This window comes from Solea solea, chromosome 18 (assembly GCF_958295425.1).
Source record: "Solea solea chromosome 18, fSolSol10.1, whole genome shotgun sequence".
Classification (NCBI taxonomy): Eukaryota; Metazoa; Chordata; class Actinopteri; order Pleuronectiformes; family Soleidae; genus Solea; species Solea solea.
Genome location: NC_081151.1, coordinates 17345354 through 17364794, shown reverse-complemented (window position 1 = coordinate 17364794; position 19441 = coordinate 17345354). Strand labels below are relative to the sequence as shown.

The window sequence follows — 19441 nt, the reverse complement described above, 5'->3', positions numbered from 1 at the left end:
CAGGATTCTCCATCACTTTTTGCGCCTTTTCTCTTAAGATCCCAATCAGCCATTTTGAGTGAAGCCTCTGCTGCGTTATACTAAGGCAGGACCGCTTTCATTATGAGCTGCAGTCCTGTTAAAAGCCATATAATTATTCTAACAAATGGGTCTGACAGGCCGAGTCACTGAGCAGGAAAGAAAAAAAAAATCTACCGTGTCTCTGATTGGCCAGAATTAGAGCAGTCCTCCTTCCCAACACTGAGACGAACCGACATAATGTGCTCTAAGATCAGTCATTTCACTGCTATTTACTTCCAGTACAGTACTGTGTATGTCCTGTGAAAACAGTGGAGAGGATGCTTGTTTTTAATGCAGTCAAACACATCCTGAAGATGGTTGAATAGTATCCACAAGGTGAAAACTATTTTTGGAAGCGTTCATTTATTTCCCTCGCACCGTGTTATGACTGCAGTGATCATTTTTCACTAGACGATGTCCCCTGCAAGAGTCCGTCCTGTTTTTTTTTACCTCCTCACAGTCGCCCTCAGGGTAAATTGTGAATGAATTCATGTGAACTCTTCCTTGTGTGCTGTAATTATAACCATCGACTGTTTATAAAAAAATAATGGACGCAGTCTTTGGGTCTGAGAAGTGAAGTAGGACGGAAGTAGCAGTTGGCCAGGGAGCGAATAACTCGCTGGGAAAATGAGCCTATAACTCACTTGGATTATAGCACTAATACAGATTTAAGGGTATAAAATCACTGTCATGTCATTTTTAAAAATGTTTCTTTCATTTTTAGTAAAAATGTGATACATGTGTGATTGACAGCAGCTAATTTATAGCCATATCTGTAAAACCCAATATAATTTTGAACCGATTAACAAATTATTTCCAAGAGATGTTTGGTAAATTACTTTAAACTTTATTTAATGCATGTTAATTAAAACATATACACATAAATCTTAACTTAAGGGTTAGGAAAACACTACAAATCGGTTTGGGGACCCCAAAAAACTCTCCCATGTGTGGGTCTCGACCCAGTGTTTGGGAATCGCTGGTTCTTTAGGTGCATGGTTACTGAGAACCTGTGGTTGCTAAAACTGTCGCGTCGCTGGTCAAACCCGCAATTCTTGAGGAGTTTGCTTAGCAACCAGAAGACTTTCACTCTTATATGCAGTCTATGATTTGAACAACAGTGAATTGTGCAGGAGGAGAAGCATAGATGCCATAAAAACATGAAAAAGGCTCCAACACACGTCCTTGGGTTAGAAGTATATTCTTTAAAACAATTTTTTTTTTTTTAAATTTAATCTGTAAAAGTAGAGCACCAAACAATAAATTCCCCATAGCATAAAAGAGGCACTCCGTCCTGACTAACCACTTTTGATGCAAGTAGCTAAACAATGGATTGGCTACTGAGGATTTTTACCTCAAAAAAAAACAAACAAATTCTTAGCTGAGAGGTAAAAATGATTTGTCCTCTGTGTGTTTTACAGGGAATTCCATAGACATGAGAGGCACAATGCAGTTCAGTAAATATGAATACACAATAAAAACAAAACACAAACACAATCTGAGTACATCTGTATGCAACGGCAAAGAAAAGGCTTTGTTTTCCCTTCACATTTTTATGAGCATTCTGCACCATTACCACAACAAATAAACATACATAACCATGAACTCAAAGCTACATACATCTTTAGAAAGGGAAAACACAAAATTAAAGCAGTGCACCTTGTAAATTTTTTTTTATGTAAACATGAGTGAACAAAGTGTTTTTTTTTTTCCAGATTTTGAAATCCATTCTTAAACTGGTAACATAATAATACCGCTTGAAGATTTTCTCTTTTTTAAAGATGACACACACGGTGTTCGCAATCAACACTGTGCTATTTTTGCCCTCATTTAACCTCTGATATATTCATATATATGTATATATATATATATGTATATACACACATATATAACTGCAGACATTGTACCTCTTAAAGAGATATAAACAATCCACATAAAAAGTTTTCAGAATTCAACACTGCAAAAATAGTTTAAATCATAAAAATACAGGTATATATACAGAGAAGAAGTAATGCATTTGGTGAATGATTACTTTTACATTTTGAGCTGAAGAAGCACAGTAATATTTCAACCAACTCACGATGTTAACGTCATTACTTTAGTTACAGTAAGTGATATCGATTTATCCAGTTACACTTGAAATGCGAGAAAAAACGGGATTCACTCGTCATCGTAGCCCCTTGAATTTGTGTGCAACGTCTTTCGCACAATGAGAAATGAACGAAATAGAAGAAGGGGAAAAAAACAAAAACAAAAAAACAACTGGAATGTTTTCAAAACCACACGAGAACGTGACACGTTTTACTCGCCGTTTTTTACCGACCGACCGTCGGTTCAACGTCAAAGATGAAAGAATGAAAAGTGCATCATCAAAACTCATAAAATGCTTATGGTCATAGAAGAAGAGAGAAAAAAGCCGTCTGTTTAATCAAAGCAAAGACGTGAGATCAAAAGCAATGCCAACGTGGCTCACTGCATAACTGCATCACTGCTGCATAAGTACAGATATACCATATAAATAGTAGTCAAATATTTACCAGTATCATTAAGTGCTTACGTTCTAATATATAAATACATCTTACAGTATTCATAATTACATAATAACGTCCTCTATTTTTGTGCAATAGCAAATACCATGCGTTTTTACCAAGATAAAAATCACAACATTAAGAAAAAATGCAACATAAGAAATATTTTAGTGTTAAGATTGTTTCACATGAATCAAGCTGCATTCGTCTGTCAGCACGAACGGACAGAGCAAAAAAGAAAGAGCTCTCCCTCGAGCGATCTCTCTCCGACAGCGCCGACTAAATAAAGTAGTACCTCGACCGTTTTCCTTACTCAGCAACTCTCTGATAAAGAAAATGATGAAAAGCAAAAAAGGCACAGACCCTTGCCGCTTGATTAGAAGCACCAAACTGCACATTAAGCGTCTACGTAAAATTTGGTCAGACTGTTTCATAATACACATACTTTTCCCATACTTTTCCTTATAAATAGTCTTTATTTACTGCACTACTGCATCACACCTTGATATGATTACATTAAACAGTCTATTGTTCAAAGTACACATACAGTAAAATACACGGTTTAATGCATCTAAGAAGGAGTATAATGTTAAGGACATTTGTACAGAATCCATAAATATAATTTATGTGCAATTGTACGCAAACAACTATATCAACCAAAGGCATATTAGCATTATATCTTTCCATATTGCACCAGCACCCAATAATGATTCTCCAACTTGCAAAACCATCTTGCTGCTCATCCAGTTTCTTCAAAGAGTCTCCAAAGAGAAGCCCACATAGGACTGGACGGTTCTGCTCGTCACTGCAAAGGCTTGATCTCCACTCAGATCTTAAAGGAGCTGTGTGGGGTATGTGCACGACCAGAGGAAGTGTTATTATATTGCCTCTAATGGGATCAAGATGAGGTTATGTGCATAAAGGGCTGAGCACGATAAGTTTGCAGGTGTAGCAGGAGGGCTTTCCGATCGCGGATTAGACCATGGAACCAGAAACACAGGTTCTTAATGAGGGTCTTCTGTGGTGATCTTCAGCGAGGCGATGGCTTTCAGACACGTTTGCACGCTCTCCTCCTGTCTGTTGTCCCTGCCGCCAAAGTTGAGGCTTTTCTCCTGAGAAGACATCTGGCTCTGACCTCTCATGTCCTCTCCTCCCGCCTCAGCCTCGTGGACAGATCCCTCTCTGCTGCTGCAGCGCTGGCCCTCGCTGCTCTGAGGGCTCGGTGCCGAGGAGGGGTTGACATCAGTGTTGGAGGAGGGTGGGGAGTGCAACATCTGGAGCGCTCCGATGGGAACAACAGGGAGCAAACTCTGGGCCTGCTGCTGGGAGTGCAGAGGGAGGTGGCTGAGGATGTTCTGGTGATGAGAATTGGCAGCACCAGGCAAAGTTGAAGCCAAGCTGCTCCTTTGATCCTGAAATGACATATTGGCAGCTTTAGGAACAGTTTCAGCAGTGCCAAGATCATTTCTTGTGAAATGTAATTGGACCAAAGGCAGAAATGTCAAAAAATAAAATATGATTTAGTAAAAAAACAAAAAAAACAAAACAAGGTTAAACGCTTGAATGATGTACTATATATTTCATCCACAACGGAATAATCCCAAAAATTGGGCATTTTAATAAAAGAAAAAGCAACAGTAAAAGAGAACAAAATAAAACAAATACACTTTTAGCCAGGTATGTTTCAAGGTTATGGCTAAAACTTATAGGTGTTGTCTTTTTTTGCATGCTAATGCTAGGGCTGCAACCAATGACTTTTTTTTGGTAATTTAATCATTGATTATTTCAAAGATCGGAGAACGTTAAAAACCATTTCTAGACAGAGTTAGTGGAGGCATCAAACACAAAGGCCTGTTTGTCACTCCCAGCAGAGACGGTTAGAAAGTGACTCGCTTCTTTTAAACACGATGCTGTTCAGCTCCGCAGCATGGAAAAGATGTGCGATGAGGTAACCGACATTCTTTCGTTCATTAAATTAATCTGCAACTAATTTTGTCACAGATCTTTGTCAACAATGTTGGCTAATGATTTGCACCCCTTGCAAACACATGCCAAACTAAATATTGATCACCATTTCCACAGTGGTACATCTCAGCATTAACCATATAGCACTTTAGTTAAATACCTTGCTTAATTACACATAAACAGAAAAATAAAAAAAAATGGGATTTAAGTCCTAGTTTACATACCATTTCCATTTCAAAGGCCCCTTGTTGTTGAGCCATCTCCATCTTTGCTTGATGTCTGGTCTTATCACCGCTGCCTTTGTGTTGGTGCGAGCCTCTGCGCGGTGAAACTGCTCTCAGCACAACCCTCTGCCGGCCCCTGACTGAGGATTCTCGTTTCCCAGCCAGTTCTGATCCAGGAGACATGGGTCGCTCGATTGAGCCCGGGGAGAGGTGCTGAATGGGCGAGAAGCTGGGTGAGCTGGGCCTCAGTGGTGAGGTGTCCCACCTGGGAGAGGAGCGACCCCGTGGGGAGAGCTCACGTCTCGGAGATGGATAACGCAGACGTGAAGGGGACGGCTCCCTAATGGGAGATTCCCAGCCGGGAGAGAGCAGGCAAGAGGAGTAAGGGTCAAACAGGAAGCTGGCCTGGTCCGGAGAAAGCATGGTCAAAGAGTCTTCATCTACAGACTTCTCTCTCTGGTCAGTGGCGAGAACAGGTCGATGGTCTGAGCCCGTCTTCCTGCCTGATGGATGTTGGCCGAGGTCGGTGCCAGGCAGAGACGTGAGGGAGCAGCCGTGAATGACAGCAGTGGCTGTGACTGACAGAGAAGTCACCCCACAGGACTGAGGACTTGTGCTTCTTGAGCGCAACTTTGGAGTGGAGTCACCTTCATAGTCATCCTCCTCATCATCGTCCTCGTCGATTTCGTCTGCTTCTTCGTCCATTCCGTCAGACTCCTCTGCATCGGAGAACTGATGTTTGGTTGAGACCGTCACCTCTGTCTTTGTCTCTTGTTGGATATCGTCAACTTTTAAAGACAAAGGCATTAGTTTAGCTGCAGTTTGGAATGGATTCTGATAAAAAATGTTTGCAGGTTTAAGAACAATGCCAGTTTCTTACCATGTTCCTGCATCTCTGTCTCATCCATCGTCACTGACACTCCCAACTCAAGACATTTCTTCATGTGTGCCTTTGACTTCATGTGTTTAGTCAGGTTTCCTGTAGAAAAATGAAATCAATACACCGTAAGGCGTGTGGTTTTTGGTACCAGTTTCGACCAAAAAAGTGTAGAAAGCTGATTTTTAATCAGAGTGACAACTAAAATTTGCTAGTTAAAATTAGTTTTTTAAACCACAAGAGTTTGAAGAAAATCTGTCCCAACTCTCGTCAATCAAAAGTAAGAAATGAGGAGATGGTGCAAAGATTTGGTGTTTTCTCGTTCTGTTTTAAACAGCACATTCTTTGCAAGTTCTATTTTGTTCATTTCATTTATTCAAAATGGGCTGTTAAAGCGCAGATGTTCTCAACATCACATAGTGGGGGCTGAGCCAAACCGTTAAAAAATAGTCACAAATATGCTAATGTCTTTTATGAACATACATTTTGATCATCTCCCCTAAGTGTAAGTCATTTGTCTGTTGCCACACATGCCCACCTTTAGTTTTAAAAGCGAAGTTGCAAACTCTGCAGATGTACGGTCGCACGTCTGTGTGGGTCCGGATGTGTTTTTTCAGCATGCTCGGCTTCTTACAGCGAATGCCACACTCCTCGCAAATGTATTTACCACGGCCCCGACCTCTCACATACACATAGTCTTCATTGGACTTGTACCTGAAAAATGGACACAGTCTGAATTGCATTTACTGAGTACAAAACAGGGCTAAAAAACAGCAAAAACATCTAAGGTTGTTGCTGTATGTATATGCTGTCAACAGAATTTTTAAGAATTATGATAATATCGTCACTGACCCTCCCTCGAAGATCTTAATGCGAGTTGGCACGGTTTGTGTTGTGGATGCCTCCCTCTCCTTCCACTCCTCCTTGGCAGTTTTCACTTTGCTGCCAATATCTTTCACCTTCTTCCCGTAGGTGATGTCCACCTCTTTGGGCTCCGGTTTCCTCTGCAGCTGAATCAGATGAACAAACGTTTTGTTAACATCCATTCCAAGTAGACACCGTATCGACAGCGTAATGCGATGCTTGGGATATTGTATGGCACACATGCTGTTACACGGCATGTTGGGCAAACATGCATTATGCTGCTGCAGGGAGAGAAAAAAAAACAACCCCAATTTAATTTTTGTATTCTTCTGTGAAGGCATGAATTTATGTTATAAAGTTTTCCAATCTTATCAGCCTAAAAGGTTTGGTATTTTCACTGCCAGCACGTATCAGATTATAAACGGGAAATGCAGCGTAAGGTATCAATCAAAACTCTGACATTATAGCCAAAAGCTCTTTCCACACACTTGCCAATGGTGACTGACCCTCCAGCCAAAAGATTTGTAGTGTGCACTTTGCCAAATTCTGAATAACAAGGTCCTTGTAACTTTTTCTATTTCCAACTTATCACTTACTGAGATGGAGGGTCACCAAGGAGGAAAGATACCCATTGATTATAGCTTTAATTTAAAAGTTATGTTAATGTCAAAAGAAACCTTTTTTTATAGCAACAAGTGTTTAAAGTTTTAGTTTTAATGTTTGTGGTTGTATGAGGTACTGACCCTCGCTCTCACTGAAAACATGGCTGCCAGCAGGGACACAAGAAAAAGCAGACTTCTCTTAAAAGAGGGCTCACCTAATAAAATGAAGGCCTTCTTAATTGCTTCTATTTTTTCTCTCCATTAGACAGCTTTTTCCAACTGGATGCTCAAGTTTGTGTTGCTTTGTAAACTACTCACTCCCCACACCCAACTCCACAGAGAAAATCAGCAGTTTTACTTCAACTACTGCTGATGTGTTACTTTGTTACTTCTGTGTTTAAAAATCCTTCATTCAGATTTACCTATATACCTCCTAAAAACACAGATTTTCTTTCTATGGACTTCTACGGAGGACTGAGAAAAGTGAGCACTTTATAAAGTTAAGTTTCCAGTCACAAAAGACTGTCAAATGATAAGATAATGCGTAGACATCGTAGACTAAATGGGCTTAGATTTTATTAAGTGAGCCTTTTGTTAAGTGGCTATAATCAGTTTTTTCCTTAAGTGCCTGCTGGCAGCGTATGTTTTCAGGGAGAGCTAGATTCAAACACTTGAACTATCCTTTTGCAAACAGTGCAAAAACATTATATTTGTGTCACCTGTTCCATGGTCTGCCTCCACAAGATGAGGGATGAAACCAGTTTCCCTGTGCCAGACTGACACATGGCCGCCACCGTGTATATCACCTTGTCAGCCCTGTTTTTGGACCGCAGCAGAGCCAGAGCGGCGCTGGTGCTCAGCTCAAGAGGGTTTGGGTTGTGGGAACTCACACACCAGGTGGCGTAAACGGAGAATAAAGGAGAATTGCTGTGAGAGCAGCTCGGCTTAGTGTAGTTGAGGTAACACCAGCTCACACCTGTCGTTGTGCGAAGACTTGGAAACTGAGATAACACCCGCGAATGCTCAGTGTCTGAGATCAGGATGTCTTGACTGGTAACCAGCTGTGCCGTCACATCCATCTTCACTTCTTTATCCATGCCAACATCTCTCACATCTCTCACTGATATCATAGAATAGGGAGGAGAGATGGTTTCCTGGGAGCTACTTTCCATAGCTGACTCACCACTGAGGTCAGTGGCCTCTGTCACTTTTTGCGGAAGTGTGATAAATGTACTCCGATGTGAGTCCAGTGTAGATGCACCCTGCATCTCTGACCTGTGCCCCTTCTGGTCACTCAAATTACATTTCCCCAGCTCCACAGCACTCAGCTCCTTTACTATCTGCCCAAACATTCGCTCCTCTTTCACACGTTTTTGTTGCTTGACTTCTATGAAAAGGTCGAGGCTGCTAGCAGGGGATAGCATCCGCTTGTTCGCACCACCACTGGACGCATTAGTGGTCGAGATAGTTCTAGAAGTCAGAGAGAGAGGGATGCCTGTCTTGAGCTTGGTCGACGACAAATCGAGGGCTTCGACACTGAGCGAGTGCGGCGATGTTCTGGTGTAAGCTAGTCCATTGTGAGAGTCAAGATTTCCGGACAAGCGCAAAGTCTGATGTTTCGAGGTGACTGTAACAGAGCCGACCCCTTCATACTGATTGTCAAAAACCTGGGATACTGAGGTGTATGTGATACTGCCATAGGATGGCACATGGGTTTGTATTCTTACTGGAACTAGCAGGCTTGGATGTGACAGCTGGGGAAATGTATTCCCAGTGGAGAATATTGGCAAAGTCTGTGGCAGAGCAGCGAGTGCTGTGAATGGAGGGGGGGTGCTGCTGTGATACTGTGCTAACACTTGTGATGGGACTTGTGTTACTTCGGTGTCCATATTCAGTGACTCCTGTCGCACCAAGTTTCCCCTCCTTCTCTCCTTCAGAGCGGAGTGGGCGGCACTGATGTCCACGTGTCTAACTTTGGATGTTGAAGAAAGACTGCCATAGTCAAATGATATGCTGCGTACCTCTGGGAACTCCTTGCGCAAGTTACACGGCGCCTGCTCTGAGGAGGATCGTCTCATTTCATGTTGTTGACGCTGGGTGAGCACAGAGAGGGAGTGCCCACTCCCTGGCACAGCTAAGAGCTCGAGTGGTTTGCCAAATTCATCTTGTCTTGCAGGAGAGACTGACTTCAAGCTTTCCTCCCTGTCAAAGGAGAAGGTGGAGCTATAAGACAAGTTGCTGTCTTGGCTCGGACTGCGGGAGAGACTGGTGCAGGCAGACTCAAAACTAGACTCACCAGAAGAGTGCTCAATATCAGCTAGGCGGAGCCGTTTCTTCTTTGGAGGGAGTTTTTCTGGAGGGAATTGTGCTAAAGTTTCACTCCTTTGAGGCCACTGAAACTCCTCCACGTGCTTCTCTGGCTCCTTCACCTGCACCTCTGGAACTTTTTCTGGACTGTCAGGCTCTACAGTGACCCTGATCTCTGGGACCTGTATGTTGGGCTGTCGTACCAGTTTGGGGACCATTTGAAACGATTGCCGTCGTCTACTATCACTTCGTTCCATCTCATATGATTCACTCGCCTCCATAGCTTGAAGTGTAGAAATACTTTCCTGCCTTTGCCCATGATACTTATAGGATTCTGACTGTTCACAGTGAGGCCTGTTTATGGAGTTTGTGTGCTGAATAACTGAAATTACATTCCCTAAGGTTTTTCGAGCAGATATTTCAGGGCTCACTGATATGTCCATGTCACACCTGTCAAGCATACCCAAATGTCCTTTCCCTAAAGCAATAATGCCCATTGCAGCTTGTTTTGTGTCATAATCCTTAGTTGAATCAAACATGTCATCACACAGTTCATGTTGACCCTCATACTGACAGGGCAAATCCTCCTCTTCCCGCTTCTCTTTCCGACGCTTTCGCGTTGCCAGTTCCATTGCATGTCTCTGGTGGCTCATATAAGATGCCATAGAGGGATAATTTTCCATTTCCATTCCTGAGGGTGAACTGCCGCACTCGCTCATCTTTCCATGGCTGTCAGAGTCTGCGTGCGCATCGTGTGCAGTGAGTTCGAAAGCAGCTTGCCGCCTGAGTCTCCTCATGCCCCCGGTGCTTGTTCTCTCATCAAACGAATGGCTGCCCCTGAGGGCTTGAGGCGTAGTCAGACAAACTGCTGAGGACGTTGGCATTGAGTTGCTCCTGATCAGAGGGCCCACATCAGAGCCAGGGTCTAACTGCGGTTCTTTCACTTCCTCCTGTGCGAATGACTTTGTGTTTATTTTGATTGAGTCAACAGTGTCCTTCTCCTGGGTGAAAACACGGGAAACACCTTTTTCTGTGTGTTTCCTAATATATGCACTTGAGTCTGTGCTGCAGGCCACAAAAGCTGTCATCTGTTTAGGGCTTGGCTTGTAACACTTTCCAAACATGATTTCTTGATAGGACTTTGCATTGGTATTCGGAGGACCAGTCTGGTGCTCGGCACTCTCGGAGCGCGAGAAGTATCCAGAGTCCGTGCTGCCCTTGCTCGACTGACTTGGAAGGGACAGATTGTGGTCAGAGTCGCTGCTTCTTTTTTCAGACAGGCGAAGTGCAAGCCTCTGTTTGATTGTGCAAGATTGAATTGCACGGTTAGCCTCAGCACTGGCAGAAGGTGCATTGATTTCTTGGGCCTGGGATGAACCATCCTGAGCTGACATGGAAGTGGCTCCCTTTTTCTGAGCAATGAGATTCAGTACTTTTACAGCGGTGTTATCTGATCCCTCCACTGGAGAGTCCAGCAGCAGCAGTGGGTCGTTAAGAGTGTCCTCGTCCGTGTCCGTGCTTTGCTCAGCATCAGAGAATAACTCTCCTTCCCCTTCAAAAGACCCCTGGTCTGCATTGGCATTATAAGTACCTAGTTCAGAGAATGGCACGGTTCCAGCTTTGACCAAGTGAGCGTGGGACTTTCTGTGTTTGTATAAATTACTCTTGGTTTTGAAGGAGAATCCGCAGGGGACACAAGGATAGGGCCGTTCCCCGGTGTGCGAACGAATATGTTTCTTAAGCACACTGGGTTTGGCACATGCCCTACCACAGTAATCACAAACATACTTCCCAGGCTTTTGTGGTTTCTGTTCCACCTTACACACAGGTTCCACTTTGTCTGACAGCTGATCCATCCCTGAATGGGAACACTGTTGTTGGACTTCAAGTGAACTTGAGGACTTCCTGTGAGATGCAGGCCCTGGGGACTGTGCAGGGACTAACTGACCTACAGCTTTCTGTTTACCTATGAGAAATTGTTTTGTGGCCTGCACTGGATATGAAGACACCTCATACTCTGAGTGGCTTGTGGACTGGGATTGGGAGTGCTGATCTTCTAATTGTAGAGATTTCCCTGAGTCAGACATTTCTTTGAAACCACACGTGTCTCTGCTCGGAGCTTCTTGCAGTTGTTGGTGCCACCCTTTTCCTTCCAGCTCGACCGATGGACTCCTCCTAGTCTGTACAGCCTCTGGTGTGCATTTTTTCTGTGCAACATTACTGTCTTGACCCTCTGTGGAGCTTTTCACCCCTGCAGTAGTTTCAAGTGACTCCATGAATCCAACGTCACTTTCTTTGGGATTGATTTTCAAGGGCAATATCTGCTATGTAACTGCAATGTACATGCGATTTGATTGTAGGGAAGGGTCATCTGAAAGAAATAAGACAGAAGTGAGAATTAGACAATTTAAATGTGGGATGTGAGCATCAATCGTCTACATAACATGCATTAGAAAAGTAACCATGATAAAAAAACTGAAAGTTTAACCCTCAACAATGTGATGGGTGTAAAGAAACCCAAGTGCTAATCCACCACTTTGGAATCAGTACTATTCTAGACTGTTTACCAAAAATCCTCCTCATAAAATTGGACTGTAAAAGTCATAATGAGCTGAGTCACAGCAGGAATGGAAAAAGAATCAGGCTGTTTATCAGCCTCTTTAAAAAACCAATGGCACCTTATGTCAACACTAGCAGATATTTAAACCTTGCTGACCCCTAAGGATGCACCTGTGGATAAAGACACATGCCAATACTACTGTATATCTCTCATCATCATCAATGGCTGCACATGTGTATTTTTGGGGTGTGTGAGCTGAGTGAAAATCCTATGGGAATCATTGTCGTCATCATCATCACAGCTTTTCCTTGCATGCTTCAACAATCTCAAAATCATGTCTGCATACGATTAAATTAATTAGAATCCTTCAGAGCTGTTTTTGAAGGCACTATAGGACACTATTGACATACTTGGTATCATACTGATATAGGTAATTGTTAAGAAAAAAAACAACAATCCGTAAACTACAGGTGTTTAGCACACATTAGTGCTGCATACCACAGCATTTATAGCCAAGGCTGACTTGTCGTGCCTATACCTAGATCAGTCTTTTCACTGAATTTGAAAAAAAATAATCTCCTCTCGAGGTCTACATGCCAGAACATGATCTGCCCGCATGAAATACATCAAACTAAATCAGATACGAGACATAATGTTGGAAGGAAACACATTTGTAGTGAGGTATGAGTTTGTGTGCCCGGCACACACAGCTAACACTGTTTACGTGGGCCAAAAAAGTATGACGAGTCCAACTACTGTGAAAATGAAAATACAAAAGAAATTCCACCACTGTATCAGCAACTGTTGTGTCCCAGTGCCGTTATGCTGAGCTGCACACCACCCTTTACTGTACACACTGTACATAAACACACCCGACCTCAGCAAGTAGCATCCTCGCACCCGTGGTTAAAGTGAAGTGGTTTCACTGCTACACTTTCATTTCACACCGGAGGGGACGTGTCTCTGAGGGCATGTCGTTTCCATCATCTCAGTTTCAAACGCTGTGTCCTCCCTAACGAGGTTATGTAAGATTATCTGGTTCAAACCCTCTGAGTTCCCTTTAATTAGGACATCCTCCGACCCTCGCTCTCTTTTTTTCTCTCTCTCTCTCTCTCTCTCTCACTCTCTCACTTTCTTTGTTAGCACACCGCATGCTTCTCCGGCACAAAACCAGAGGATATGAATCCAAGGTGACTCGAGATGCAGACTCGAGAGATAGCTCGGAAGGATGACCGTTTCTAAATATATATACGTATTGTTTTAATAAATGTTAATTCCCTCTTTTGCCTGTTTGTGGTCCAGCAGCTCTGCTTGCAGGCAGACTAGAGGGGAGCACAAGAGACAGGGAAAAAAAATTGATGAAGGCTTACAGTATGAATGATGGTGAGAGGGGCGGCCGTGGACTGGAATGATCCATGTTCCAACACAGGGAGGTTTACAGAGGTAAACTAAGTGGGGTGCCTGGGGGTAACAACATACAGAGGCCTGGTAGGGAGCTCCCTTTCAAGGTCGGTCTGACCTCATTGCTTAGTTTCCATCCTCTCTGAGCCATGAGAGGAGGGAAGGGGTATATGGGTGCAGAGTGACAGCCAGATAAGACCCTCAGAAACAATGCATACCTTTGAAGTAACCACGATAGAGAGGGAACAGAGCTGACACGTTCAGACTCTCGTTGACAAGTCTCTGTGCAGATTTTTAGACTTTTCATACCAGCAAGCCTCTCACTGCACATTTCTCTCACTCCCAGTAACGAGCACTAACCCATAGGAAAATATATGACACGGCAGCAATGACGTGCAACAACAGGAGGCAGGTGGGCGGCAGTAGGTGTGTTTCGGGACAATTGTGGGCAGAATGTGGTACAGTATGTCTGCATGGATGGACAAATGGCTTAATTGTGGAGGCATTTATTTGAGCAGGCGACATCCGTGGCTCACATCCCTTAGTGATTTCATACACAAGAGATGAAAATTAGCAAAAGGAAGAAAGAAATGCAGGCTATGAAGATACATTACATCATTAGAGGCCAACTTGGCCATTAAAGGGAGCAGGCATGAAGCTGCACGCTGACAACAAATCCATAAATATCATGGGGAGATGACCGGCTTCAGAGGCTGGATGGTAAAACCCTCTGTGGTACACTAACAGCAGCACAGCACATTGCATGCAGACTCAATCATCGGCTCTCGCTGTGATCAGAATGGCATAAAGCACAGGATCTGATGGAGGAGGGAAAAAAAAAAAAGGCTTCGGCGCATACAGCAGCTGACATTCAGACATCAAATATAATCCTCATACAAACCTGGCATTTGGATAGTCCCTGTCCCATATCGACAGTCACATGTGACATTCCTCATACTGAATACTCCGTTTCTCCATTCTCCTCATGCCTGGGTCACAATAATGAAATAAATTAGCAAGGCAAAGTCCCATCAGTCATGAAGCTGCTGGCTGACTGGGTGTACATTAGAAGATCTATTGATGCGAGCTAGTCACCAGAGAAAATACCCAACCGTGACGCGCGGACCCAGGCACAAAAATAGCAAAGGGGCCCTGGGAGGGATTACACAACAGCCCACGTTAAAGGACGCTTTTCCTCTCTCGCTGTGTTTCAAAGAGTGAGGCAGCAGCAGCAGCTGCCTCACTCTGCACACAAAGTGGGGAGGAGGATATCATGATGTAGAGAGCTGGAGAGATACAGTCCATTCATCCACTTATTTTAGCCCTAAATTGTGTCATCTGGTAAAGACAGATTCACTCAGGTACACATATATAATTATCTATGTGTATAAATCTGTTGGACAGAATATGAATATATATATATGTATATATATATATATATATATATATATATATATATAGGAGAGGTGAAGAGGAGATGTGAAAAACTGACAAGTGCCTTGAAAGACGCTAATCACATGGTGCAGCAGCAGCTCTGAATGTACACGATCCTATTCAGCGCGTATATTGAGAGGAACTCAATGAAAAAGACAGCATGTGGCTCACTGTGAGGACATGTTCTCTGAATCCTGAGACACCCACAGCCTTTTTCAGAGCCAGTTCTTCCCGTCACGACAGGATTCGCTTTGTGAATGGAGCGAGGGGTGTCATTAACGCGGCAAGAAAAAAAAAAAATTGAGAGAGAAAAAAAGAAAGCAAAACTAGGACAATGCTGCAGATTATGTGCAGCTGCAGTGTGAATGTAATGTATGAGTTCAGCACGACATATGCCATTACTGCCTCTTTGACAATATTTTAATGGACAAACTGATATAGTATGTATTATCTTGTATTATCTGGCCTTTACAACTGAACATCCATCGTATATGTAAATTATTAAAGTGTGCGTTATATCCTAGAATTGAGACTTACAAGAAGAAATTTCTGAGAAAGGGAAAATTCAGGTTTTTCGATGTGTGTTTGTGACAAACTGTATGCTACTGTCCAGTTGTCCGGAAACCCCAACCCCAATATGGATTTCAAAATGGCTGCCACTCATCAAAACACTACATTTACTGTAAATTGCACTTCAGAGTACATCAGTCATACACATAGTACTGTACAATTTGTATCCGTGGACATGTTGCTACGCTGTTTAAATGTGCAAAATCCTGTGTTGAGCATTATTAGTGACTTGTCTTTAAACAGTCCTTTTTCTGCGTGGGAACTTAAGTTTGTGTAGCTTTGTAAGCTGCTCACTCTCCTGCACCAAAGTCCATTGATAAAAACAGCAGTTAATTCATTTCATCATTAAGTTCAAGTGTGTTATTTTGTTACTTCAGTGTTTGAGATCCTTTGTCCTGTCACTCAAACTTGCAGAATAAGGCAGCAGTAAACTAACAGCTCCTGTGTCCCCACAAAATAAAAATGCTGATTTTCTTACTTGACTTTGGTGCAGGAGAATGAGCACTTTAAACTTAAGTTTCAAAGTCGGAAATTGGTAAACCCCTATTTTTAAGATATCATAGACTTATGATATCTACTCTTGAACACAGGTAGAACTTTACAAATTCTACTTAAATTGTATTCGTAAGTGTTAGTTGGATAAATGCTAGAGCAGTTGATAAACTGCGGTGCCAAAATCTATCTCCGTTATCAATTTGTCTGGTCTTAATTTAAAGCCCTCAACACAGCAATCACTGTTTCCTCATTGATTTTAAACCATAAATGCACGATCACTCTGTGTCATTTGTATGAAACGTTGGCCTTTTAATACAATATAATTGACAGAAGTAAAAATACTTCACCTCCTTTGACCATCCTCCTTCAGTTTCACTCTTTTGCCATCGGGTGAGAACAACTGGGTGCCTCTATGAATAGGAGTCCTTGGCTTCCACCAGCTGTGCTTACTATGGTTAACAGAGGTCTTACTCTTGATATAAAGCTTACACAGCAGAAAATAAGGCTTTAAACTTATGTAACCTCTTATAGTTGAACTTCACCTCAAGAGTTCAAAAATCTTTCCCCCAGTGGCAGGCTTTTATTTCCCGCACAGCAGAACTGTAATTTCACAGTGCATTTCCCTCCCTGTGCACCAAAAAAGCAGTGAATGCAGCGAGCGTGTATTGACAGAGTCGCTCCACAGTATGGAATTGCAGAGCGCTATTATTAGACATAGCCTCTAACAAGCTGAAGATGAAGTTGAGGCTAACTACACTGCACTGCTGCTGCGGCGATCCATTATACTGGATTCCGTATCTGGAGGAGCGGTGCTAAAATGGCTGATAGTCAATGTGCAGTGAAGGTCAAGTCAGCCGTCGCTATAAATACAATGGTCTGTCCCTCAGGATGTTCCACACTGCCGGGCATTTCCCCGCGATCTAAAGCCGCACCGGGGCTCACTCACTGACTCAGACCTGCCACAAATGTGCATGTGATCGAATGCCACACATGCACCTGACTGCGAGCTGGCCTCTAATGGTATTATTAGTGGCAACACAGGCGGGAGGGGAAGAGGGGCACAGAGGGGATAACAGAGAGTGTGTGTGTGTGTGTGTGTGTGTGCTGTTTATGAATGGAAGGAATGAGGTTTTCCTCCCCACTGGCTGCAGTTGTTGTCATATGACTGACTGAGATATCACATACAGGACATACTGAACAAACAGCTGAACACCAATGAATGCTGCGTATACCCTTAAACCCCTCTGCCAGCTTCCACGTCACCTCACTTGATGCATTATTAAAAAAAATAATAATAATACATATATATATGTATACACACACACATAATAATCAGATTATTTTTCTCTCGATAAAATAACCCTCGTCTAATTTATCCATCTCTTTAAGGCGGCCTCTTAAACCAGGCGCATACTGTACTTATCACATTATCACAGCAGTACCTGAAAATAAACTGACATGATGAGTGTGTTTCCATGGCAACCGTGCCAACGTCTCCAACCGTTCCCCCCCAGTTCCTGTCTACATATATAATTACAGCCACTGATCACAGACTGTAGAAATGAGCGGAAAAACGAGGGCTGCAGCGACACTGACTATTTGACCACGCGGCGTTATGTATTATATGTATGTGCTTATGTGCATTAAAACCGCGTAAAAGTGTGATTCAGCATCAAATTGAAGCAGCTGTTGGTTGAAATCTGTGTTAAATAGCTATACAGTATATTCCAACACCTAGTGTCAGTAACGTGGGTTTCTCAGAACCACGACTATGACAGTAAATCAGAAGTATTTCGCTATACTTTATCCAATCAAGAGCCAGAACTCCAAAAAAGAGGCGGTGCTTGTTGCTCGTGAGTTTAAAATCCCTCTATTATTTCCATGTCCTGCTCACACATACACACTTTTGTTCTTCACAAAGAATTCTAAAACCACAATGAAAAATGTGTGCAACAAATATTGGTGAAGTTGCATGTTGAAGTGTCACCAGCACACTAATCTACCAAGTGTGCTGGAGAACCTATGTAGCCTTCAGTTAGCATCAAAACTCAAATAATTATCTATAATTATCTTATCACATATTTCTGCCAAATTTAAAATAATTTCACCTTAATTCTACACGCTGGTACTTTGACTGTTTTTTTTAACTTAAATTTAGGTGTAAAACTCAATCTTCAATCATGTGGAATTTTATCGCAACAATTATAAATATTGACTAATATGAAACACTACATCATGACAATATCATATTGTGACTTAAATATCATGGTAATATTGAATTGTAACTTAAATATTGTAACAATAGCATACCGTGACTTAAATATCATGACAATAATGTATTGTGACTTAAATGTCTTGACAATATCGTATTATACTTAAATATCGTGACAATATCGTAATGTGACTTAAATATCATGACAATATCGTATCATGTCTTAAATATCGTGACAATATCATATTGTGACTTAAATATCGTGACAATATCGTATTGCGACTTAAATATCATGACAATATCGTATCATGTCTTAAATATTGTGACAATATCATATTGTGATTTCAATAATATCGTATTCTTAAATATATATATATATACACATATGTGTATATACATATATACATATATGTATATACATATATATGTGTATATACATATATACATATATGTGTATATACATCATATGTTGATGAGATTGTGTATATATATATATATATACAATCTCATCAACATATACAAAATATATACATTTGCTACAATAATAATTTTTTTGCATTTAATAATTATAAATAGGTGCCCCTTTTTCACTTAAGCCCGTGAAATGTCTGTGCACGCCCCTGAAGATAATGAACAATAATGTGATACAATTGTCCAGTCCACACATGATTCTCACCCTCCCGTGGTTTTTGCTGCTGCTGTTGTTGTTGTTGTTTAGGGGATGATCAGCTGTCAGGCGCGGGGGATCGCCTTTTGCTGCTGCTGCTGAAGCAGAGGGGGGAATGCACGGACGTGAGAAGAACCCCTTGAAAACCCCCCATCAGCACGTCATGGAACATTTGCAGGAGAGGGACCACCCACTTTAAAGGCGTGCAACAGAGAGCAGACACAACAGTGAGCTGTGGCCTGTACTGAACTCACCATCTCAGGTGACAAATACACCTACATGTACCGCAGAGAGAAAGAGAGAGAGATAGGGAAGAAGAAGAAATGACGTGAATCCGCGGGAGAGCAGATACTCAGCAGCGCTCACTCTGCCTCCTGCTGAGAACTACACTTCTCACACGTGTTTATCTGCACAAAAACGACTCATGTTGGCGTTTTCCTGGATCGTGTGCGCGCTGCTGCTGGGGGGGGGGGGGGGGAGATTGCTGATCTTCCCCGCACAGCTGCGGTGCTGTTACAGATGTGAGCAGCAGGGGGCGCCTGAGGGACGCATTATCTGAGATACTCCAGATGAGCGGGAGTACCTGTGATAATATACTAATTATTATGATAATTAATAAATAAAAATGCATGTAGGAGACATGCAGATGACTAGAGCTCACTTGTAAGCAATTAA

General features: G+C 42.4%; 1 protein-coding gene and 1 long non-coding RNA gene across 2 annotated transcripts in view; one reads left to right on the top strand and one right to left on the bottom strand.

Annotated features, from left to right (window-relative positions):
- The window catches only part of LOC131444534 (uncharacterized), a 30717-nt gene extending 11696 nt beyond the window's left edge, over positions 1–19021 (top strand). The window contains exon 3 of the long non-coding RNA XR_009233740.1: positions 18818–19021. This is a non-coding gene — a long non-coding RNA (uncharacterized LOC131444534). The remainder of the gene's footprint in view (positions 1–18817) is intronic.
- Positions 896–14543, bottom strand: hivep2b (HIVEP zinc finger 2b). The gene is made up of 7 exons (XM_058614938.1): positions 14290–14543; positions 7840–11798; positions 6507–6664; positions 6193–6368; positions 5658–5756; positions 4778–5565; positions 896–4000 (listed from the first exon to the last, which is right to left on the bottom strand). The coding sequence occupies exons 2-7, from the start codon at positions 11701–11703 to the stop codon at positions 3593–3595; spliced, it is 5493 nt and encodes a 1830-aa protein (XP_058470921.1). The 5' UTR covers positions 11704–11798; positions 14290–14543; the 3' UTR covers positions 896–3592.
- Positions 19022–19441: the final 420 nt, after the last annotated feature.